Raw genomic sequence first — 25593 nt, 5'->3', positions numbered from 1 at the left:
CACCTGAATTGCACCAACACCACCTGATATTGATTAACCTCACTGCCAGCGTTATTTGTATTTGTCCACGGATTTGTTTTCTTCCTTTGCATCCATTGAATGCGTGCCAAACGCATAATTCTATTGTGCTATTGTGTCGACTACAATTTGTTTATGGGTTGAAAAAAATTATATTTACAATTTTAGTAACATTGTTTATCAATCACTACAAACTTCAAGCTCAGGTTTTAATTGCATTTGAAACTATGATTGCCTCCAAACCAATTTGAGGAGAAAGAAATCCAGTTGCAATGAATCAAACAAAAAAATTATTACCATACAAAGTTATTATTTGTGCAAAGTTGTGGTCTGCAGTTTTTAATTTCAACAACATCTTTAAACTCTTTGAAGAACAATAATAAAAACATTATTTCTGTCTGTTGTCAAAAGGTTCAAACTAAGACCCAATATAAAATATTATCCGGACACGTGTAAAATAGTACTAAATTTTCTCCAGTAGAATATAAAGACACGAAGGGTGAAACTTCTTTGTAACTTGTTCTTATATCAAATATGTAGGGTTATAGATTTTTAAAACACAACTTACCTCTACGTATACAACAAGAATAGAAGCGACCATAACAGGAAACATGACAAGACCGAGCCACACAAAGTAGGTCTTGTAGAAACATTGGTTGGCGACACATTCGTTCATAACTGTGGTCAGAGTCAAGGAGGCAACACGACAACAGTGAAATGACAAAAGTGATAAATCAGTGAAATGTCAACAATTTGCATCAAAACCATTGTGAAATGTTAAAGCCGACTCTAAATTAGTAAAATGTTGAAAAATATTGTAACACATTTAACAGGTAGAATGTTGATGCAAATGACAACACAATAGTGGAATATATCTATAAAAACTTAAAATAAAATAATAATAACATAATTTATCATTAAAAATAAATAGTATTTTTCCAATTGCAATAGATAGGGTAGATTCTACATAAAGCCTATTATCGTAAACTATCACTGGCCTTATAAAACAACTGGTTAAACCCAGTTTATAAAACCTGTAGCTTATTCTACTTTGCTCTGTGTTAGTGCATTTTTCTAGACATTTCTGACAAAGTATCTAAAAAGCAATGAAATTACATAATCAACATTAAACTCCAATAAATAAATGTATATGCATGGAAAAGAGATTAGCCCTAAATACATAAAAGAATGCAAATAAGTGTAAAATGCACAACTTTGTACTAAAATTAATAAAGATAACCAAGACAAAAATCTTAAATATTGGAACCAACAGTGGGACTATTTTAGTACCGGTAAGACCTTTACTGAAAAAAACAAGGTAATTTTTGAACTTTTACACTCTATTTTTGTGGCAGAAAATCACTACGACAAGCTGTTGGGAAACAATGCTCTTGAACGTTTGCCATTCCAAATTAGGTATTCCTTTAAATAGATCATCAAATACGGCCCCCACACATTTGACCAAGTACAATCTTTCAAAAGTCTAATTTTGGTAGAACTCAGAACTGAATGGCTTTTAAATTAATTTTACCAACATTTATATTAATGACACCGGAAGTTGGTGTTTTACTATGAACAATCGGATTGTTATTTTTCAGTATTTGCATTGAATGAATCTAATGTAGAATAATCCATTCTTTCTGTTCAAAATAATCAAATGTTTTCTTTTTTACAAAGTAAATCATTAGGTAAAGATAACTGATATAATACTGATAATACAGATATACATTACTATAGACCTATTTAAATAATGTACAAAACGTTTAGTGTTTCAGAATATCAGCAACTATTAATATTTTTGTATCAATTACAAATATTCATTTTAATTTGTCAATGTAGCACATTATCAATGGTTAATAATTTCAAACTAAGATAAACAATCAATTATCTCTACATCATGCATACAATTTAGCTATTTTAGTTAAATTCATTCAGGCAATTAATTTTTAATTCTTTTTAGCCTAAGAGGTACCAGGTTTTCTTCAACTTTAACGCATTAAGTAATGGCAACAACCCAAGCAACAAGAAAAGTTGCTTGTAGCATTTTTGGAAAACAATCTACAACCAACTCTAATATATTATTTATTTTCCACACCACTCAGGGCGAATTTAAATCTGCATGATGCCACTGAATGTAAAAAATAATTGTAGACTATTACCGGGTATTCAAATACTGTAAATAATAAACAAGCATTCCACTCAAACTAAAATACTAGTAAAGGATACCGCTTCTAAGATAAGAGTATTTATAGTCAGCTATCTGTGCGATCGCGATATCCACAAACACACCGATGGCAGCAGTGAATAGTCCGATCAGGAAGAACAAAAACCATCTCGCAACATCAGTCTGGAACAGAGAAGAACATTCATTCGCAACACTATCGATAGTCCGACATGGGCTGTGATACAACTCACAGGAAATATTACAAACTTAATTGTAAATATGAAAACATTTCTATCAGTTGTTAAAAACTAAATGTAATTAAACCCGGCAAATTTAAGAGATTGGGAGCAAACCTGCAAACGGTCATTACTTATTTATTTGCTACAAATTGTTTTAAGATACCGTAATTTGTATGAAAGAAAAGAACAAATCTGACTTATAGCTACGATCAGCAGACTTATACACCGACCAACATGGCCATTTGCTTACAAGATATCAGATACTGTAGTTATCCTTTGATTGTAAAACCAAAATGCATAAGAAACAGCATTAAACACTTACAAAAAAAACATTTCTGAGGAAAAAATTCCACCATTATCGTATTTTACACCATTAGGCCCTACTACTATTATTTTTTCCAAAGGAATAAATAAAATGTCGTCTACATGGACAAATTTTAGATATACTTTTAACGTGTTACGAGGCTTAAGAATATCACCACAATATCTTCATGGAATATGCTATAGCCAATGGAAAAAAAACAAGAAAAAACACATAATAAACACTATGCTGAACTCTACAACAAGAATTATCTTTTTCAGAAATACCTTTCCAGAAGCATTTGGAACTCCTATAAAAGAAACATCCTCTGTTTAAGGACATAAAGTAATTTATTATCATTCCCACTCCATTAGTAATGTCAAAGAAAATGTTTTAAACTTAAAATCTTTAAATATTCCGGAAAATAAATTGTGAAAATTTGCTAAAGATTACAACGAGAAAACTAATTAAGTTAAAGTTAGCAGTCACGTCGAATTGTAGCTTACCTGTATAACATACGGATATCCGCGAGTCCTCTCCTCATCGACCAGAAGTTTGTTCTCGCAAGTGTCATAATCCAAACTCTGGAAAACAATTATAATCAGCAACTTGTATTCACATTTCAGATTCTAATTATTTATAACATTTTACACGTAAAATTAATTTTACCCACAGATAATCTCCTATTGATTGAAACTCAATAAAAATAGACTTAGCTTAAACATTTTGCATTGCTTCGTAGTCATTCAAGTGAGCAAAGTATTGGGCCAAGTAAAATGTTTATAAATCAGAAAACAAATAAAATTTAATTTAATGAAGAACTTAATGTGTGTAATCCTTTAGGCTACACCCCAGATAAACCCAAATGGATTTCTATCAACTTTCATTCAATCTAAAATCATTTTACTAGTTCAGTAGTGTTTCAAGAAGGCAGGGTATTAAGTAAAGTTAAAGCCACAGAATAAAAGAGTCTATATTTTAAAGCATAGTCAGAATAGATTCAGACAACCTGGAGCATACCAAGGTGCGTGTACGAGTTTTAAATTAATGAGATAGCTTTGTTACTGGTTAAGGACAGCCAGTTACAACTCATTTTTGCTTTTTCTCATTTAGTAAGAAATCCAATAATCAAGGCACTTGGTCAATCATAAAAAAGTCAGTCAACTTTTTTTCAGGATCAACTTACAAGAGACATTTTTTAATTAAATTTTAACAGTGGGAAAAATTGCAGTTAATTTCTGAAATGGATAAATTATTATTTGTGCCATCACAATTTTTTTTAGTCTTGAATTTGTGTTAGTTCCTTATTACAAAAACTGCCCAGTGATAATTTTCTTTCATTGTCTAATAAAACTGTTTATTAAGTTGTTTCTGATGAACAAATATATAATAATTAAAGCCAAAGAGAAAAATTTAGCTAACAAAGAAACTTAAGCAGTACCTAGTACGCTTGATTAAACGAATGCTTATTTTAAACAATTGAGGCAAAGGCCTACCTCATATTTCGAGGAAATAAAGCTGAGTGATCCGGATTTGGCCCGGACTGTTCTTAGCCGCGAAGATGAAGCTGTGCTGGCCGAAGAGGATGGATTCTGTAACAAACCGCAAATGATTACAGCTTAACAATAAGAGTAAATAATACTGTGTTTTGTGTGTCTCCTTTAAATCACGAAGGAAAAAACCAACCACAGTGTTTCAAAGTAAACTATACCTTATCCTAAGACTTGCCATATATCCTTGTTTTAGCTTTTGTCCCGTTACTGGGGGACAGGGACAACAATAATGGACTTAATAGTTCAAAAACTACCGTTAAGCAAATCACATCTCAGCGAAATTTTACGAGTTAAGTCAGGGGACAATACTAGACTGTTGATAAGTTTGACTTGTAGTGGTAATAGGAGAAAATAGGAAAAAATGGGGTCGCCGGAAGACTGCCCCCCGGAAAACTACCCCCCCAAGCAGGTTCCTACGTCATATTGACGTCAGAGACCGGGGGGGCAGTTTTCCAGCCACGGACACTCAAAGTTGTCAAACAGTTCTAATCTAACCTAACCTAACCAACCAAACTTGTTGTAACATTTTGAAAATCTGTTTTATATTCACCACATGCCTTTTCTATTATCCAACGGAATTACTCGAATTAAAATTAAAATTACATAGCATGGTTTGTCTAGGGGGGGTAGTATTCCAATCGCGGACACGGCTTCCATATTCGTTAGTTAGCAGATTCTGTGACGTCACGTTTCACCTGGGGGGGTAGTTTTCCGGGGGATAGTATTCCGCATCCCCAAAAAATGCACTGGGAAAGTAAAATGGAGAATTAACAACCGCTCCTGTTAAAGATTGATAGGTCTTAAAACCTTTCTGAACTAAAGTACATTTTAAATAAGCTAGACTATTCCTTTCAAAAGTTGTTTAAATCTTTTGATAACTGACCTCACTAATTATGGTAAGACCTAGATTCGGGACTGGTTTACTTTTTTTGTTTTGATATCCCCAGAGGCCAAAAAACCCACCTGCTCAAATTAGGCTAATACGTATATATACACATGTGTGTATGTGTCTGTTAGCACAATAACTTGTGTACAAATTATCCGATTTTGATTAAATTTGGTACAAACGAGTAAACTTGCGTTTATTCAAATGAGTTCACAAATCAGCATGATCGGACCATGGGAATGCGGTTTATTGTGGGTTTAGTGGGGTAAAAATATGTTTTTCTCGTTTTTGACCTCCAAAACAAAACATTTTACAACTCCTTTCCGAAATATTTTGTAAAGATTAAAAACAAATAATTTAGTACCTATGTTGGCATTTCTGAACCCTAACAGTAAAAGCATTTTTTTTGTAAATTTAAAATTATTATGTAATTTTTTTTATAATAATAAGTTTTTGTAGTTTACTTGTTTTTGGATATATTTTGATTGGATTTGGTAAATTTGTTTTTTATACTAAACTATCAATATTTCAATACAAAAAATACACTTATTACCTTCCCTGTTGCAGTAAACTTAAAAGTAATCATTAAAATTAATGTTATTTGATAAATCTGAAAATGTTATTGAATTATTTCAGTAGGAATTTAGTCAGGTAAATGAAAATTCGCTTAGTCTGCAGGTTTGCTGCGGTGGGGTTATCATTGTATTATTATAGCTGTTTGTCATTAAGATTCAAAGTGAAAAAATGATTTGGAAATTTTAAAACACCGTAACAATAAAAAAATAATAAATATTTTAAATTACAAAATAGTGAGACTGCTTGTATCATAACATAGTTTTTCCAAGGTAAAAAGAACTAAGACTTAGTGAACAGGCTTACATATCTGTTAACAATAAGGTTTCCTCTATACTATAATTATAAGGATGCTGTAATGTTTCACATTGCCATGTTAAAGATACACTTTAAAAAATAACGAAAAGAGTGAAATTTAATAGATATGGCAAACTTACTAAAAAGTAATAACTGAAGTGTAACATATTGCTAGACGCAACCTCGTCTTGATGTTGCAGCACTACAGTGTCATTGCAGAGTAAAATACAACCCTTGAAACTTTGATCCTCTTTTTGACCGACTTCAACCTCTAATCTTTGCTCCCCCCTCCTCATACCTCCCCACGATCTAACCCACATTCAACACTTCATTTCAAATAGTGTCTTGAAAATCTAGTTTACATTTCAAATTGAGCTGTCCTCTTAGTTAAATTGTATTATGAGAATTATTATAAGTGAAAATTTAAGAATTGGTTGGCTTAATGTTTAAAATATCGATGTATTTAATACAATGTTTTTTTGTCCCCCCTTCACATTCCAGAATGGTGGATTCTAGCCCGGAACTGTTTTACACATCACTTTGGACTAGTCCCAGAGGATCGTGGCACTATCACATAGATAAAATTCATTGGGCTGGGTAAATAAAAACGAGTAGGGCAAGTAAATACGGTAATTATAATTTTCAAAAGAGAAGTAAAATCTAAAATGTAGTGAATAAAACAAGTTACTTTTACTTGCGAGTGAATACCCCTGAAAAACGCCTAAATTGGTGTGAATAAGCAGAAGTATATACTTCCAGGCCAAGTAAATACTTGCACAGTGGCAAGTTTGCCTGACCCCAGACTTGTCAGTCGTACTCGCATGTGTAGGATGGGTGCATTTATGAATTTTGATTTGAGTTAAATACTATGGACGACGGCAAAATGTAAGTTCCGATCTATCTAAGAGAATACAATGGTTCGATAGCGAAAGTGAGGATTTTTTTAACAACTTACTTCCTTGATGAGCTCACAGATGATACTCGAGGTGGAGGATGAATGTCACTGAAAAAATGGAAATTTGATTCCGAAAGGTCAGTGACCCGGAGTATCAAAGTGAGGTTACTAACGATATTGGGATGAAAAGAAGTACTGTTTGCAAAACATTTGCCATTATTGGACCAGATAGTAGTGAAGTCAGAAGATTGGATTGAATTGCCTAGTACTATGGAAATGTATGAAGCTATGGGCATCAAAATTCTGCATTGGTATTGTAGACTGTACTCATGTTCATATTAATTAAACCTTCGGAATTCAATGAGGAATATGTTAACAGAAAAGGTCAAACACCAATAAACGTGCAGCTATGACTTGTGACGCCAATGAAAAAAATACAAGTGTTGCGCCCAATGGCCAGGCAGTGTACATGCATGTAAGATTTGGCGGCTTAGTGGTATTGAGGAACTATGATGGTGAGATTTGCCTCCACGGTAAAAGTGGATACGGAATTACTCCTTGACTAATTAAAACTCCTTTTCATGAATTAAGAATTGCTCACTAACGGAATTTTAATTTGACCCATGCTTAAAAAAGAGTAATAATTGAATGAGTGTTTGGACTCTACTTCAAACGTAATTTCCTATATTGTCAAGCCAAGTGAGAATAGCGCTGAAAATTGTACCCAAACTAGTCATAGGCTGTATAGTGCTTGACAAAATTGCACAGCATTTGAATGACGCTTGGGAGGTAGAAGACACATTCGAAGAAGATAATGACGATGAGGAAAATGCACATGTGGACATAATTTTGATCGGAATCAATAAGACATGGACAGCAAAAACCAACACAAATTGGTAATAATCTACAGTACTTGTATACTGCATACAGCCATCATCTGCAGTTTCATCTGGTGTACTAATGCACCGCTACAAGAATTTACTTGCGTTTCTAATGTTACTTAGTTGGCATCCGAGTAAATACTTGCAAGTATATCCTCGGATCGCAAGTAAACGTTCACGAGCAAACTGTACACTTAGCCTAATTCACATCAGTTTATTTAGTGTACAAAGTCTTGTTATACTTTACTTGTAAGTAAATACTCATCCTACTTGTTTTTATTCACCCTCGGGCTCCGATGCCCCGTGCTCTAACACTAGACCAGCTCGCTTCATCCCCCCCCCCCCCACCAAAACGAGGTTTTTGAGTTTTGGACATTTTCAACGAAATATTTTAGTTACAATACAATTTATCAGTTGTGTCAGTGAAAATTTTTCACTAAAATGTGTTAAAATTTGCATTGCATAAACTAACAACCCAGACTGAATATTTTAGCCTGCAACAAAATATATCTAAGTTACAAATATAGTTATTATTAAGTATATACCGTAGTTCAACATTACACATTTCCCAGGCCTAATAAAGCAAATAATTTACTGTAGGAAAAATATTGACTGTAAGAAAGAAAAAAAAGGAGATGGGTCATAGGTCTACGGTGGTCCAGTCCAGCAATGGCAGCGCAATAGTGATGAATCAAAACCGAAATCAACACATGGGAAAAGTGATTTTTTCAGCATCTGTGAACCACTGATACGATTTTAACAACATCAAGTTTATTAAGTCTAAGTTACTCAAAATCACAGCAAAATCTGTGAACCCCCACTACAGTTGTGAGTTTTTAGTTGTCACAACAGCCACTGACACGCCGTTTCAAGAAATTGAAGCCTAGATTGTGGGCTAAACTGGCGACAATTACCTAAACTGTAAGTTTCCCCAGTCCTAACTTATATATAAAAAACTCAAGTACCCTACAGTTACAGTTTGATACACGCAGAAACTCTGGGTTCCCGGCCTGGATGGTAGCCTACTTAAGTTAGTCATTGTATTTTGTTTACAATTACAAACTAACTTTATGTATTGTACTTGCAATATATTTAGTCCGTTGTTTAGGTCACAAGGTTATTAATCCCTCTTGGTTTTGGATTTTCATAGGCCAACAAGTACAATAAGTTAACTTACATGATCGGAAGTAGTTGTAATAGGCCTTATTTGTAAAAAGCCTTTGAAGTAAACATAGCCCAATAATTTCAAACATATTTATGCATCAGTGACAGTTTGGAGAAAGAGTCTCTATCCAAACAACTGTTTGTTATTTCATATGACGTATTCTTTAATGTCTTGACTTAAGTTATTTCTTCCTGCCCAACCACAATCACGTCACAACGTAAATAGACATACCTAGGACCTAACCTACTTAGGAATAATAACATCTTCCAAAAAACAACATTTGTGTAAAAATTGCTAACGCTAACTTCCAATTTATTAACATTAGGTAGTATGATTTATGGTGAAAGTTAAACAACAAGTTAAATTATCAACCCTCATTATTCATTGACCTATCTCAATGATTGATTGATTGATTGATTGACTTCCAGGCAAAAATACCAAAATATAATGACGAAATGTAAATTAAAACTTAAATGTACAAATCATTTTGTCTATGGCATAACAATTAAAGAAATATCCGCAAGAAAAAATAATCACCCCCGAGTTCAGATTCTGAAATGAAATTCACCCATGCTTAAAATCAAGAAAAGATTGTGCTTGGATGTTTTCAAAAGCCCAACAACTAGGCTAAGATAAGGTATCAGAATATTATTGTTTTTAATTTCTTAACGATTGATAGAGATAGAAACAAATTTTATACAAGTAAATTTTAGCCTACAGTAGTAATTTTTATATTCACCAAATTCATTTAACTTGATGGATATGACAGTCCTCCTTTTTTCTTGCACTTAATTTTCGTTCCTCCTTTAACTAACCACCGGGGAGGTTTCATCCCCATTATGCTCTGTTCTGCAACAAACTCGGGGATAAAATAGGAATGTCATCAAGACACATAAAACCGAGGTTCTGTCGTCTGCCTCAGTCACTCACAAATTCTATCGATTCTCCAGTATCTCCACTCTCCAGTCTCCACAGATATTTTTTGCGAGTTGTAATTAGTTTTCAACCAAATCAGCCCTTGGCGAAATAGATCATATACTATATGAAATTTGTGTCGAACTAGCAACGTTCCCACAAAATGGTTAAATTTCGATGAATATATACAGTATTCCGAAAGGGTTGTAGTTTGATTATATTAAAATACTACTACAGTATCTTCAAATTCACTTACCAATAAATTCATTCATAACCCCTACTCTAAACTCTAAAGTGATTAATTTACTTAGATTTTCTGTTCTCTATATGTCTATATTCTCTAGTGGAGGCAGACCTCCAGTAATATAAAGTCAGTTCCGATCTACTCACCTACAAAAGAGATTTTCTTGTTAGATAAAATGTATCAATAATCCAGGGGTGCCCACAAGGGGGGGCCGTGACGCAGACTGCGTCATTGAAATTCTTGGGGGGGGGCTCAAAAAATTCAAATGGGGGGGGGAGGCTAAAGTTAATTGCAACAGTGTTCAACGTGACGACAATCCAAAATTCATTACGAAATCGCCAGATAGAAAGTGGATAAGACAATAGTTATATTATTGAATTAAATTAGTTAAAATAGGATTTTAGGATGGTTTAGGATTCGTGTAGAAAGTTATTATTTAAGATTAGCAAGACGTGAGATCTAAGAGAGGGAGCGCACGGGATGGCTCAACTTCTGTGATAGATAAAAGATAACGCGTGGTACAGACAGCTACACAGCAGAACGCTTTGTTGACATAAAGCTCGTTAAAATGCAATCAAGTAGCAAGTACCATAGGCTACAATACTTTACACTATTGTGTATACTCGATTACCTGAGTTAATAGGGAGAGGGGGGGGGGGAATGAAAAATACGGTTAATCCAATATAGTATAAAAACAGATGACAAACTCATTAAAACTCTGTAAACAGCCATTAAGTCACGATTTACATTTTTATAAACGAAATTCAATATTGCACAATCATTATTATTGTAAATTTCAAATAATTTATCTTGATTCAGTTGTACAAACGGCTACGTTTAAAATTGTAGCTAACTCAAACTCAACTAATCACTAGCCAAACATTACATTGCTATAAATAACGTAAATATTAAAGGAACCTTTAGAAAGTGTTATAAGGTACTGCTCATGGTAGACAGATAGGCTACCGATAGGTGCTGTATCACAGCATAGGAATTGATAGATAAGTAATAAAAAAGTGTAAAATTATATTTAGAGATAATTAAAACACTCTTAAAAAAGAATGTAACGAGAACAATCTTGTTATTCTCTTTCTTTGTTCTTCTGTTCATTAATAGGTTTCTCTTCAATTCATACACAAATTCAACAAGTCGCCATATTTAGGCCTACTCATTGGCCAATCACAGCCTTACTAAAGTTACCATGGTTATCACTCAATCACAGTGTACTAAGCATTATATCGTCATCATTCCCCAGCTGTTGTATCTGACTAAAATCTGTTGTAACATAGCGCACAGCAGACAGAAGTGTATAACGGAGCAGACGATTGTTGGCGCAAGCGTTGTTTCCATTTCATTTTCATCAAAGGAGCTGTGATGTTTCTAAAGGGAGGGAGAGGGGATCGTTATTTCGAGAAAGACGCTGACAATTCGTTATGGATAATCTGCCAATACAAAATTCCTTAAATTGTGGTGACTTATAAAACTCTAATTTTATTTATATAGAAAGATAAGTTTTCCAGTCCTGTACAACACTGATTCACGGTCTTTTCCCTGTAATCAAAATTCAAGTACAACTTGATACACACAGAATCTCCGGTTCCCGACCTGGATGATGGCTAGTTATTTAATTTAATTTACAGTTACATATTAGTACTCGTTATAAATCAAACCCGTTATGTAAGCCAAAGCGACACGGCTATTAATCTCACTTGGTTTTGGATTTGCTTACAAACGTGTTTGGAAATGGTCAGGGCCTACACAGTATTCTTAAAGAACATTTATGTAAACATATCAGTGACAGCTGGGAAAAGGAATCTTTATCAAAACAGCTGTTCGTAATTTCATATATGACGTGTTCTCTTAACAGATTATTAGTATTTCATAAATTAATGACGTATGTAGTAAACATGGAGAAAATAAACTAGAAAAATCACACAAAATTGTATTTTTGATCGTCCGTTATTTTATTTCCAAAATAGTGAGGCCATATTTTAATGGCTATAAGGACTCTCTCGCCAATCCTGTGGATACAATTAAACCATTAGAATCATAATCGGTACTCTAGTTTTCTTTAGAGTAGGCATTGAGTAGGCTGCATAAAATGCCTTCTGGGCCGTGAGAGACGGACATAAATGGAGATAAGACATGTTTCAACTTCTTCAATGTATAAAACATAAATAACCCAAAATATGTATAATTCTGAGCAATGTACAGAAAAAACTATAACTTTATTGATATAGATTAACTGGGTTTGAATTTTAAATATCTAAAAAAAATATAAAACTTCTTTTATAATTTTACAAATAGTGCTGGGCGGGGGAATAATGTTTCTCATTTGTTGTGTACATCATTTATGGGGGGGGGGGCTGTTGCTCAATTGGGGGGGGGGGTGCGTCATGAGTCTAGGGGGGGATGGGCACCCCTGAATAATCTTTTTGTAATACTGTAGATCCTATTTTTGAAGAATGTAAAATAACCTCTGAACCACCGGCCGGTCACGGTATTATTATTAGCCATAACAATAATTGGAATTGCAATTAGCGGGTTGAAACAGAGTCTTTAGTGTACAATTTCCGCATTGAGCGCTATGAAATACTCATACTCAGTATACAATCCGTAAGGTTTATCTCCCGAATTAGCTTTAGTCGGGAATTAGTCCCTAACACGTGTTTAAAATTGTTGCACGACTCTATAAAAATATTGTCAAAATCAAATCAGTTTTATTTCCACAATATATAAAAAATATACAATTTTTCAAAAAAATAAAATACAAATATATATAGCCCTGAAGCATTATGAGTACTTTGTTTACGTAAGTTAATTCTAGTAAAATTAATTTATAAAGTTATAATAGTAAAAACTTAAATACTAGTTGAATGTTTCATCCGGCTTGAATAATAACTAATGTAATATATAATGGAAATGAGTCTACATAGACCTCAGTGGTCTGTGTGTGTGTATACCACAGTTCCTCAATCGTGCGAATTGATAAAATTGTAACAAGTTTGGCTAATAATTTTAGTATGATTAATCATAGACTAACTAAGGGAGTATGTTTTATCTATGGATTAATGTACCGTATGGTAAGTGTTCCGGCTTTTGGGGAAAATTTTACAGCGTTTCCTACTCTAAACTTAGTTAGCCTATCATAAATTATAATTATAAATTATACTTATAAAAATTAAAAATTTGGAAATATTGGTGAAGTTGTTATTTCAAATTAATATTAGTTATCATAGTTTGTCTTTCCCAAACTTACTCTAAAGCCCTCGAAAAGGAGGTGGGCTAATAGCGGGGGGGGGGTACTTCGATTTACAAGGAGAAGCACCATGGCATGGAATGATGTTTATTTTTTCCTTTGTCAATACCTATTTAGAGTCGGGACCACATAAGTTTGCAGTTGGTGCCAGCCAATCACAAGACAAGGCTAGTGCAACGTTGCCACATCGCCCTAATAAAATATACAAAGCAATATTTTCAAATCAGCTGGTATTATTAGATTTGGCAACACCGCACGGTTCTCATTGGTTCATTCAAACCCATATGGAAAATAGGCTCCTCCCTCAACTGCAAACTTATGTGGTCCCGACTCTAGTTGTATTACTTTATTCGGTGGAAAAATTGTCTCTTTAAACACCGAACTGGAGTTAAGACTATTATAATAATTGACTCACACTAATTCTCGTCATTATAATACCATTAAAAGGTTCGATTACACAGGGCGAGTTTACAAGCTACAGTACTAAACCACCTAACCGGTGAGCAAAAAAAACTGGCTTGTAGGCGCGATGCAACATCCACTAATATAGATGAAACACACCCCTTTATATGACAGTACCAGATAACCCAATCACAAACTAAACTATGTTTCCAACAAACCTAAAGATTCCCGATTACTTAACCTCCTTTACAAAAGTGAATGGGATGTGTTGTAAAAGAACCGAACCGAGTAAATGTAATAATCATCTTACAGGCATATAATTTACATATTAATGTTTTTTTTAGTGAGTGAATAATATACAAATGAAAATGCCTGCCTTTTGTAAACAGTTATTTGACATAGTCATACTCACGGCCACCTTTGAGGCGGTCGTGGTCATACCAAAGATTATATGAATGCTTAACTCATAACTCATAACTCATTTATTGAACCAAAATAACAATACAAAATTTGCATTGGTCATGTCAATTAATTAAGGCTAAATAATTAAGCTTATTTATTATAAGCTGTAGGTTTTACCATTGACTATAAATACCTTATACCTTATACTTATATACATGTAGGTATATATAGTCAATGGTTTTACTGGTCAATTCTATTTTATGTTTTGTAATGATATAAATGTGAAATAAATTCGCTTGATCTACAGTTTAAATTGTTTTTTACACTTGTATAAATTAAATTTTCCCTAAACACCTCCACTCTGAGAATAATTAATATATACAAAAATAAAGGGTGTCCCAGTAAGAACGCCGGATTTGAGGAGCGTCTTATCCTTATCTGTATTTCAATAGGAATTCCCAAATTATCAGCGATGTTACCCGTATTAGGTCCCATTTTTAGTCATGAATCGCTACACGACGTAACAACGCGTGGTCACAGTTAAAGTGCACTACAAGTACGGAAGCTGCGCACTATTTACGGCCGGGACAATGCACCAAATGATCCATCTGTCCGAAGATTGGTTTATAAGTTCGAATAAATTGGCTCAGTTCTATACTGGGGATATTTAAAGTCGCTTGTTTTCGCCAATAACCCTCAAACAATCCAAGACTTGAAGGAGGAAATGATTCGTGCCATTAATGGAATTCAACAGGAAGTGTGTGAAAAAGTGATGGAAAACTTTGTCAAGAGATGTCGAGCTTGTCAGTATTCAGCAGTTTGGCACTTACAAGACATAATACTCAATTACTAATCGGAGATATTATGCTTTAAGATTCGTGTTTCATATTGTAAATTTAGCGAGAAAATATATGGTTTGTTAACATTTCAAATCCGGCGTTCTTATTGGGACACCCTTTATATTTTCACTTCACACAAAATTCATTGATCTTTTCCTGGTGGTATGCCATACTTCATAATCTCTTTGGAAATCTTTAGTCAAGCAAGGTGTTTTTTGATTTTGGCGGCAAATGAATTCATATTCATTTTGTATGGGAAAGAAGAAAACTTTAAGATTCAAGACAAACTTCTTCATTCGTCAATTAAATGGTTAGTCAGTTCAAATTTTAAGTTGTAACGTCGTTTCGTTAAAAACCTAAAAGTCTATTCCTCGTTCTTTGTTTAATAATTGACTTGATATTTTCCCGTAAACCTTAAACTTAGTCGTTTGTATTTATCTAAAATGGTAAGAAGGAAGACAGATTCTCTCATATTAGAGAATAAAAAGTTGGTACAAGTGGCAGCCAAGTAAGTATTTAGGATAATAATAAAACCTACCTATATCCTAGGCCTAGTTGGAAACCAACAATAATCATAATATTGCATTATGAAAGGCTGCCATATTTATTTAGTATCTTGACTTTGAATGTCAGACTTTTCCATTTAGTTTGGTTATGAAAATGTGTTCAATTCCCACATCAGCTAACTAGGCCTACCTTGGCTAAATTGATAGGCCTAAACAAAGACAAGTGGATGGCTTACAGGCAATTTTGAAAGGTCTTGAATTGAACTTTTTACGCCTATGCCAAAGTTAAGTTATAGCCTAAGTTATGCCTCTCTTCCGGTTGGCCTATCTACCACTAAGATAGGATTAGGCTATCACATTTTTGCAACCTGTAAGGCTTTTGTCCGTAAACGGGATATGTTTCTTAGCTGGAGTAAATTTTGGTCAGATTTTGATGAAATTTGGCTTGAAGGTGTAGGGTGGGATAAACTTGAGTGAGTTGGCGAGCCAGCTAAGTAAGTTAACTTAGATTGGGTCATGGGAACTGAGTATTTTGCAATTTTCAAAAATTGGGTTCAAATTTTTACCCTTAAAACATGGAAATGTTAACAGCCATCGCAGGTTTTTAAGTTCAAAGAGCTTAAAAACAATTATTGAAGTGACGAATTATTGAAGAGGCCTATATTGAAGCGTTGCTGTAAAATTAAAGGTTACAAAGAAAATTATCACGGTAGGCCTAGGTATCTTAGCCTATAAGATCTCCATGTTACTCTTTAGAGGAAAAGAAAACTGAAGGCTGCAAACTTTTTTGCACAGAAGTAAGTAATATGTGCAACTTATTTGAGGAATCTGTCTTTGGCTGAGGTTGGTGTGCCTATAATAAGACTTAATGGACAAACTGGGTTAGGCTATAACTTATTTGACAAGATATATTTCTTTGTAGCCTAAGTTGTTTTAAATTAGACATTTTGAGAACTTTCACATAGGCTAGACATGTTTCTATGTCCACCAAAAACTTAACTTATTTTATGCAGTATTTTGCTTTTTTGTACATAAAATAAATCAAAACATGATAAAAAAAATTGGCGGACGGTTCCCAGATTGAATCAATAAAAACTCTCATGGAAAGAGGTTGAGAATTTTTAATTTTATTGGCATTAGAGCTGTCATTTTACTATCATTAAACATTAAAAATTAACACAAACTAATGTGTTTTTGGGGCTACACAGGTTTTTGGTAACATTTCAACATAAAATCGTTTAAGTAATAAATAAATGCATCAGACCAATAATTTGGCCATAAAATACTCATTAATCTTTATCTGCCCTGTAGGCAAATAGTACCTAGACTAGTTTCAAGTGAAATAACAATTGGATATTCATTACTGAACTGAATCCAAACTGATTGTCAGCTGTTTTAGTTAGCTGATTAAGTTCTAAAATGTAATCTAAATTGTATTAACCGACCAATGTGGTCACATATCTTCGCTTAATAAATTGTAGGTTTCAGTGAGGAACCTACATTTTGAGGGGAAACATTCTTGTGGCAATAATTTGGCGCTCAATTGTAGCCTGACTCAGTTTAATTACAAATCTTTAATGAGCCAAGCACATATGGTGAAAGAAGTGCTGGCGGGTGATAGCTCCTTTTTGAAAATTTTGTAACCAACTGGATGAACTGATTTTTAACTTTTTTCTGATTGCTGTTGCTTATTTGTTATTATATTGTATCATGTTTTTTTTTTCCTATTTTGTTAGCCTAAGTTATTTTTCACATCCAATGAACATTGAAAATTGTGCATCCCACTAACTATTAATTGTGTGTTAGCTTGGTTATTGTAGGCCTAATGATTGCATTTTATTGTCTTTTCATGTTACAAAATAAAAGATACTAAGCATCTGCTTAGTAAATAATAAATATGGAACTTAGGAACAGCGAATGACATTTTATGTACATTTCAGAAAGAAACTGTTCATGGAAAAGAGCCCAAAAACAAATTCTACATTGACATCTCTGGATACGACTGGTGTTTCAGTCGACTCTCTAGGAGGAAGTGTAAAAAAGAAATTGCCTCCAAAATCCAGAAAAAGTATTGGCAAAAAATCCACAAAGGTCTCAAAAAATGGCTCGGTCAATAAATCCAAATCTGTAAGTAAATAGGCTACTTAGACCTAATTAATGCCAGTGTTACACCAATTTTTTTTTTTTTTTTTTTTTTTGACTGAATTTTCCCCCTGCTCCATAACAGTGAACCTAAGTACTCGTTAAATCTAATGTTATCCAAACAGGGAATTAATTTGTGTTGTTTATGGAAATATTTTAGTGAAATTCCAATGAGGCAACTCTTTGTTTTTGTGCGGTTATTGGTTACGGAGAAAATTCAATAAGTTGTAAATTTAAAATTTCCATATTATTCTTATGGAGAAGAATGGCAAATTTATTTATTTTATACTAAGCTAAAGCTCTTAATATTTCACTAAAAAACACACTTTATTAGCCTCCCTGTATCAGCAAACCCAGGTACTTGTTTAACCGAATTAATGTTTTTTCAAACATATTTAATTGTATATCAATTCAGGCAAATGTAAATTCGCTTAGTCTGCAAGTTTGCTGTGGCGAGGGTATTTTACTATTGTAAGAACTATCCCTTGTATTTATGGTGTAAGTAACCTACCTACGTGGTGTTGTGGGACCATGACTAATTCCTATTACAATACCGGTACAGCAGTATCTAGTATATTAGTGATCCTTACCTGGTTTAAATTTATTATTTCGTAACTCCCGTTGCATGTTGTCATGTTTCCATTTTTGTTCTTGGATTTATCACTTCACTAGAAACCACACTATGAATAAGTTTCGAAGCGTAATAGGATTTTCAATTAAATTTTAAAGCGAATCAGCAAACTAGTTCTTTCAAAGCTTTACTAAGAATTTATTTTATCTAGACATATTATAAACTAATTTATGAATTTTACATATTTCCTGCAGCCTACCCCATATCCTGCTCTTCCATTTAAGAAAATGTAATCTTCTTAAAATAAAAGATGATTACACCAAGCATATTTGAATGAAGGAAAAATACTTAGAACCGGTAACGGTAATGTAGTTCTTAGTAATTTAGTAGTAATGATGTTAAGTTTGCTATTTTCACATACATTTAGATCGTTTTATTAATTATTTTATAATATTTGTTTTTCAACATAGCCTCAAGTTAATTATTTTGGAAAAATAACAACTTGGGATTATTTCAATTTTTTAATAACTTTTTGATTTTTAAGTTTGGTAAATAAAGCTTTCCAGGGGAATCCTACAACCAAAAGTTTTTCAGCAAATGTTAACCAAATTTAATATTTATAAACATTACATTAGGCCTATACAATAATTAAATAATATACAATAATAATATACGATAATAGTACACAATTTAATAAATATTTATAAATATTAAATTTGATAAAAATTTGCTTAAAAACACACAAGTGAAAATAAAAAAAAAATTATCTTCACTATGTTTATTTGCACTTAATTTACTTGTTATTAAAATGGAAACTCACTCAATTCGCCTATAACACTTAAATTTCAATGCTGACAGACGGGCTACAGTAACGACTACAAGTTATGTTTCTAAATTTCAAAACTAGGAAAATCACTCGGTGGCCAATCAAAACACGCGACCAGACAGACAGTCAAATACTGTAGGAGTTTTGGCAAGCTACCATGATTGCAGACCTATTGTGCCAGAAGGTATGAATCGAATATCAGCTGATGGATGGAAATAGCTGTTCAACATTGGCCTCGAGACCTTGCCGACATTGCTTTTCATCTTCCCGAATCGAAAGTTGAGAATTCAGTCGTGAAGGTTAATCGCAATCACATTTTGTTTTTACACTCAAAATTTAGCTATGTAGGCCTATATAGAATTTTTTTACTGCTATTCCTACTAAACACAAATGTAATTTTGTTTAGTTAAAATGTTCTCGTTTTAAAGTTAACTTATTTATTTAAAAAAATTCATTTATATATTTAGCAAGTTTCACAGGCAGAGGTTTAGGCTTAAAACTTTTTATTCCTGTCACACCTTTATATAGGGTTATTCTAAATGATGGACCCATTTTTAATGCTTTATAATTTTTATACTATTAATCTTACCGCTATAAAATACACATCAAACCAAAAAGCAACTCAAAGAGTTTATGCCTTCCAAAGACACATCATTTAACAATATCGATCCAACAGAACTGTAGATTTAATTGTACAAAGTTAAAAAGTAATCTCCAACTTTTTTTACCACTAGAAATTTGGAGGTTACTTGACGTTTTTGCAAATAACTTTTAAATGGTGAGGAAATCGACCAAAGTAATATTCCGTAAGAGAATAAAATTTCCTACAATCTACTATTACGCATATCTTGAAAATACTCAATAAATGTAGCCTAAATTTGGCTTAAAATAAAAAAGTGTGAAATTTAATGTTTGCTATGTTTATTGTCTACAATTGAAGACGGGGATTTTCAATTTTTTTTTTCATTTTGAGGCAATTTTTGGTACCTTTCTTGAGTATTTTCAAAAAATGCATAATAGTAGATTGTAGGAAATTTTATTCTTTTTCGGAATAATACCTTCCACTTTGGTCGATTTCCTCACCATTTAAATGTTATTTGCAAAAACGTCAAGTAACCTCCAAATTTCTAGTGGTAAAAAAAGTTGGAGATTACTTTTTAACTTTGTACAATTAAATCTACAGTTCTGTTGGATCGTTATTGTTAAATGATGTGTCTTTGGACGGCATAAACTCTTTGAGTTGCTTTTTGGTTTGATGTGTATTTTATAGCGGTAAGTTTAATAGTATAAAAATTATAAAGCATTAAAAATGGGTCCATCATTTAGAATAACCCTGTATTTTTTTAGGATTTTCTCTACAAATATTTCATGAATTGTTGAATCTAATTAGTAGCCTACCTGTTTTGTCTATTGGATTAATTTAGTATTATTATATTGTATGGCCCTTATTGATTTATTATGTGGAAATTGAAAAATCCCTTCCTTTCATGATGAGTGTTTTTTTTTTCTTTGAAACTCAAGAGGATTTATTTTTTTATTACGAATAAAACGTATTTTGTTGAAAAGTTGTTAGTGGTTGAGAAACAAAAATATTGACCCAAATGTCTAAAAAACTCAATTTTTTTTAAAATTAAGTTTACCTGATTTTGTTATATTTGTCACTAAATGAGCCTTAGAATTGTGCACCTAGTTACCTTGTTGTAATAAACTAAAAAAAACTTAAAATTTTTCATTTCATAAAATAACTACACCATTATTACGAAATTCTGTTTTATTCATTTCAGATGGTCGCAGAAAAGAGAAAATTCAGACCTGGCACTCGAGCATTAATGGAAATCAGAGCGCTTCAAAAGTCAACGAAGCTGTTAATCCCTAAACTGCCATTCATGCGGCTAGTAAAGGAAATCATCATGGAGATGAACCCTTATGGTAGTGAACCGTTGAGGTAAGTTTAACCGTTAAAATGGTTTGGCCGTAGAGGTTTAGTTAAACAAAGCCAGGGGCTTTATATGAAAAAACTTCAACAGTGCTGGGTTTATAATAAAAGTAATAATTTAATTTTTTTTGGGAATGATTCTATTCAGATAGCTTACTTGAGAAAATTAAATCCAGAGGCTTGTAAATACACAAAAGAGCACAGCATAACACTGGCAATTCTTTATAGAGCAAGTCCTTTGCTAGGACGAGTTATCTTTGTAACTGTTTAGCTCAGTAGTTGCAAATCTATCCTCACAACACTATCACTCGGAAGGTTGTTAATTTGATCTTTAATCCCACTCTTAAGTACAAAAACCCAGCGAGCACATAATAATAATAATAATAGAGAGGACACGGCGTTTAACCAAATGCACTGAAAGTGTGGCCAAATCCGCCATCTTGGTCCGTCATACAGCCTGAATCCAAGACCCGCGAGCTCAGTTCGCATTAAAAACCCCGCGACAAATACACGATCATAAACAACATTAATAGTTGACAAACAATTCTGAAATTTTGCACACTTGTAGATATGATACTGAGGAAAACGATGGTGTTAATATAAAATTATTAGTTATGATAATAATTGAGTTATAAATATGTTTAATACTTATGTAGTTTAATTTTTCAGATTCAGACATGAAAAAGTTGTATTGCGAGGAAATTTTTTATTTTTTGGTCAGAGAAATTTCGTCAGCGGGAAAGTTGTGGATAAATAACCAAATTTAACTATCCGATTCACCAAAAATTTTTATCATGTTCGGTTTTCTAAAAAATCAGGTACAAAAGGGATCCATTGCCGCTGCTTCGCGCCACGCCCGCTGCGCCGCCGAGCCGTCGTCTGTACATTTAGCGTGCAATGTTTTAATGTTTTATACTGTTGTACTGTAATATTGTATATATTAAAGAAATTTTAAAAAATATTGTCTATGTAGAATTTTCAACCGTTTAGCACAACTTTTTAAGGACTAATTAGCTTTCAACATAAACTAAAGATAATTCTGTAAGTTAAATTAAACTTCCCAAATATATTTGTAAAATTACACTCAATTTATTGTCCCAGAAAAATTACAGTTTTATTGAGATGTTGCCTGATTTTATTTTTGTGAAGACTGTCGTTACCTACTTATTTTACAGTAATAGCGAACTCTAACATTGAAATATTTTTGAGCAATAATTTTAATTAGGTACTAAACAAAAATGATTTTTGTAAATATTGTTTCATATCCTGAGAAATATGTACTATTTGGAAACAAATTTACTCCTACACATTGTCCAAGTACTTTGTTCGTCAAGTCCTCAATTACATTGTTCTCTACACTAATATCATTAACTTTTATATATACACTATTCTCATCATGCATTGCAGACGACTAGCGCGCTGCTGCACACGCCGGGACTACTGTCGGGGAAATAAATATGTGCTTGAGTTTGAGCCTAAATATCTCTTGAGATTAATTATCCGATTTTGTTGAGACAAAAATTAAATAGAAACTGGTTTAAATACATTTTACGTGGTAACAATTTAAAAAATTTCCGTTTACCAGAAAAAAATATATAGTTGAAAGTAGTGATGTGGGCCGGGTAAATACCCAGTGGGTAGGTAAATATAAATTGGGTATTTACCCGGGAATTTACCCCAGGCCCGGGTAAATACCCAAAAACTGGGTTTTTATAATTTGTATTAAAGTTATAGAAGATTGAGATGTTTTTTTGCAATTATTACCCTGTAAGGATAGTAAAATGATGATAAAATGTGTTAAACAAAATTTCATAGGGTCACTACTAGCATTTTACTTCTGGGTACAATCGCCATAAATACCCAGGTCTGGGCATAAAGCATAATCGGCATAAATACCCTGGTCGCATGGTTGCACTGGTCCTGACTACTTATGATTTTTTAATTTCTATGATGGATAGATGAATTTATTTTATTTAAAGTGAAGAAAAATAATTTGCAAAGTAATAATTATTATTTATAAATACTGTACATGAAAATTTAACCTAGTAGTGGCCTAGGCGTGTAAACAACTTAAGAAAATAATTAAAATTCAATCTGTAGGATGGCAGGTTAATAATATTTTTGTTCTAGATTTTTTGTTGGTATCAATGGTATCAAAATAAAAAAGAAACTAATTTCATAAACTTGTGATACAAAACATTTAAATCTATAGCACAATAAATCTTTCAAAACTATATTAAGTTAGACCAAAAAACAGGAGATACATTTTTTTAGTAGGTTTATCAAAATATATTACTTTTTCCAACTAAGCGGTAACACAGAAAAGTTTAATTACTTTTAGTATTCTGCCATTCTGCCTTAGGTCTGTCTAGCCTTCCAAGTTATTTATGCGATAAAATTTTTTAACTATCATAATTTAATAACAGTAGAAGTAGGTTTAGGTTCACTATTTCTCTGACGAGGTGTTGTCTTGATAAAAAACGAAACCCCATTCTTATTTTAAAACTTTGTTTTATTAAAAAAAAAGTGCTAAATCATTAAATAAAAGGTACTAGCAAAGCTTCAAGTTACTGTAAAAGGTGTTATAGACTATCCTAATTTTTCATGTAATGATAACAATAACATATTTAGGGGTGAATAAATTAATTTCAATCGATTTCATAAATACCCAAAATACCCGGGTATTTATGGATTTTGGGTATTTACCCGGGTAAATACCCAGGGTATTTACCCTGAGTTTTAAATACCCGGGTATTTTACATCACTAGTTGAAAGATTCTAAAAAGTACCGGTTTTTAAGAAACTCTGCACTAACACTGAAGTTTAAAACTTAATTGTAAACAAACCACTAAGCCAATCTTTCTGAAATTTGTATGGCTTATTGGTAGATTTATTGTTAACAGTTCAATGCATTTTAAAATTTTTACTCACGATAGTTTTTATGCTGATGTTTATTTTTAAAACGTATGCTAACATCGTTAATAAGACGCTAAAAATTTCGTTCAAAATACCATCGTGTTTGTCGTGACATAAGAAATAACACCAATATGACAGATTAATAATGCGAACAAAGGTGTTTTTTAAACAGATATATATTTGTAAGAAAAATTTCTCCCGCAACTGGCAGGCTGATTGGCTCAGTGGTTTGTTTACAATTAAATTTTAAACTTCAGTTTTAGTGCAGAGTTTCTTAAAACCCGGTACTTTTTAGGATCTTTCAACAATAATTTTTCTGGTAAACGGAATTTTTTATTGCTACCACGTAAAATGTATTTAAACCAGCTTATATTTAATTTTTGTTTCAACAAAATTGGATTATTCATCTCTGGGATATTTAGGCTCAAACTCGAGCGCACATATTTATTTCCCTGACAGGTAGGCTAGCGCCGCCATCTTTGTCCGTTTCACCGGCTAGTTAGACTGCCACGCTCCTGCGCTCCGAGTAGCGGTTCTATTTTGTTATGTGTTCGCTGCAAAAACCACTGAAATGTTAAGTCACAGTTCTACTTTTTTTATACAAAAAAATCATTGTCATTCATATACATCATGGTGAATCGTATAAAAATTATGAACTTTTGCCAACATAGCCAACAATATATCACTTCACACTAAATTCATTGATCTTTTCTTTTAAAAATCTTTAGTCAAGAAAGGGTGTATTTAGGCGGTAAAGGAGAGAAATCACTTTGATAAAAATACCATTTTCGGATACAACATGGATGTGAGTGGTGACCATAAAAATTAACTTGTGTCAACATAAGGCACTTATTACCATTTATCAGTCTAGAAGTAGAAGAGATATGACTTATTTTAGGCAACAATTTGTTTGTTGTATTTTCAGGCTGTATTTTATTTAACGTATGTCATTATGGTTTGTTTTATATTACATTCAACTATTCTTTGAAGAAATGTATTTTCAAAATGAATAACAATCAGCCTAAAGTCCTACATTTTATTGACCATGGTTGAATTATATTTCAGGATTCAGACGTTGGCACTAGAAGCTCTGCAGGAGTTTGCCGAGCTGTACATGACTCAGTTCTTCGAAGATTCGATGTTGTGCGCGATCCACGCGCGACGCGTCACACTAATGGCCAAGGACATGCAACTTGCGCGGCGAATTCGCGGCCGTGACGATCCTATAAATATTTAGACACGACAATCCTTGTTAAGTTTGTTCCTATGACACTATTAGTTGTTGTTTACATCATACAACCATGTAACCTTACTGTAATTGCTCTCTAAGTTATATAATGTATTTTATAACTTTTTTACATACTTTGATACTATTGTATTATTTTCCAATAAAATGTTTATATGATCTTTTGTTCTTTCCTTTTTTGCATATAGCTTTATTTTTCGTGAATAACATCTAAATCTTCATGTATAAATGTCGTGCAAAATTTAAAAACTATATCGTCTTAGCAAATGTTTTATAAATTTATCAGTATCAGGTTTTATACCCGTTTACTTTCTCCTCCTAGACATAGTAAATGGAGAAAGTATTGTTTTTGTAAAAATTTACGAGTTTAAGTTTTGGATGGATATATTTATTTTGGGTCCCCCTGAACCCAAAAAA

The 25593-nt window shown here is 32.8% G+C and overlaps 2 protein-coding genes across 6 annotated transcripts in view; one reads left to right on the top strand and one right to left on the bottom strand.

Moving 5' to 3' along the window:
* LOC128999293 (H(+)/Cl(-) exchange transporter 7-like) overlaps window positions 1–19172 on the bottom strand; it is a 57794-nt gene extending 38622 nt beyond the window's left edge. For 4 of the 5 annotated variants that reach the window (XR_008491271.1, XM_054425705.1, XM_054425706.1 and 1 more), the window contains exons 1-6: window positions 19073–19172; window positions 18272–18349; window positions 4219–4314; window positions 3229–3306; window positions 2245–2365; window positions 587–696 (exon numbers count right to left, since the gene is read on the bottom strand). Coding sequence is in view for 4 of the 5 variants with exons in the window: in XM_054425705.1 (XP_054281680.1) it covers window positions 587–696; window positions 2245–2365; window positions 3229–3306; window positions 4219–4314; window positions 18272–18316 (450 nt within the window). In the remaining variant the exon portion in view is untranslated. Of the gene's footprint in view, window positions 1–586; window positions 697–2244; window positions 2366–3228; window positions 3307–4218; window positions 4315–9711; window positions 9822–18271; window positions 18350–19072 lie in introns of those variants that run through there. The other variant, XM_054425707.1, reaches the window with a different exon arrangement.
* LOC128999294 (uncharacterized) lies at window positions 15342–25328 on the top strand. Its single transcript, XM_054425709.1, has 4 exons — window positions 15342–15541; window positions 17480–17666; window positions 20863–21023; window positions 24996–25328. The coding sequence occupies exons 1-4, from the start codon at window positions 15477–15479 to the stop codon at window positions 25165–25167; spliced, it is 585 nt and encodes a 194-aa protein (XP_054281684.1). The 5' UTR covers window positions 15342–15476; the 3' UTR covers window positions 25168–25328.
* Window positions 25329–25593: the final 265 nt, after the last annotated feature.

This window comes from Macrosteles quadrilineatus, unplaced genomic scaffold (assembly GCF_028750875.1).
Source record: "Macrosteles quadrilineatus isolate MER2022 unplaced genomic scaffold, UCM_ALF_1.0 Scaffold_8__2_contigs__length_117827958, whole genome shotgun sequence".
In the NCBI taxonomy this organism is placed as follows: Eukaryota; Metazoa; Arthropoda; class Insecta; order Hemiptera; family Cicadellidae; genus Macrosteles; species Macrosteles quadrilineatus.
Note: the sequence above shows the minus strand (reverse complement) of the source record. Positions and strands in the feature narration are given on the sequence as shown.

Bases quoted from the DNA above. Each gene is read 5' to 3' on its own strand.
- LOC128999294 (XM_054425709.1), top strand. From the start codon at position 15,477: ATGGTAAGAAGGAAGACAGATTCTCTCATATTAGAGAATAAAAAGTTG. The intron at 15,542-17,479 runs GTAAGTATTTAG...TGTACATTTCAG, and splicing joins TTGGTACAAGTGGCAGCCAA to AAAGAAACTGTTCATGGAAA. The intron at 17,667-20,862 runs GTAAGTAAATAG...TATTCATTTCAG, and splicing joins CGGTCAATAAATCCAAATCT to ATGGTCGCAGAAAAGAGAAA.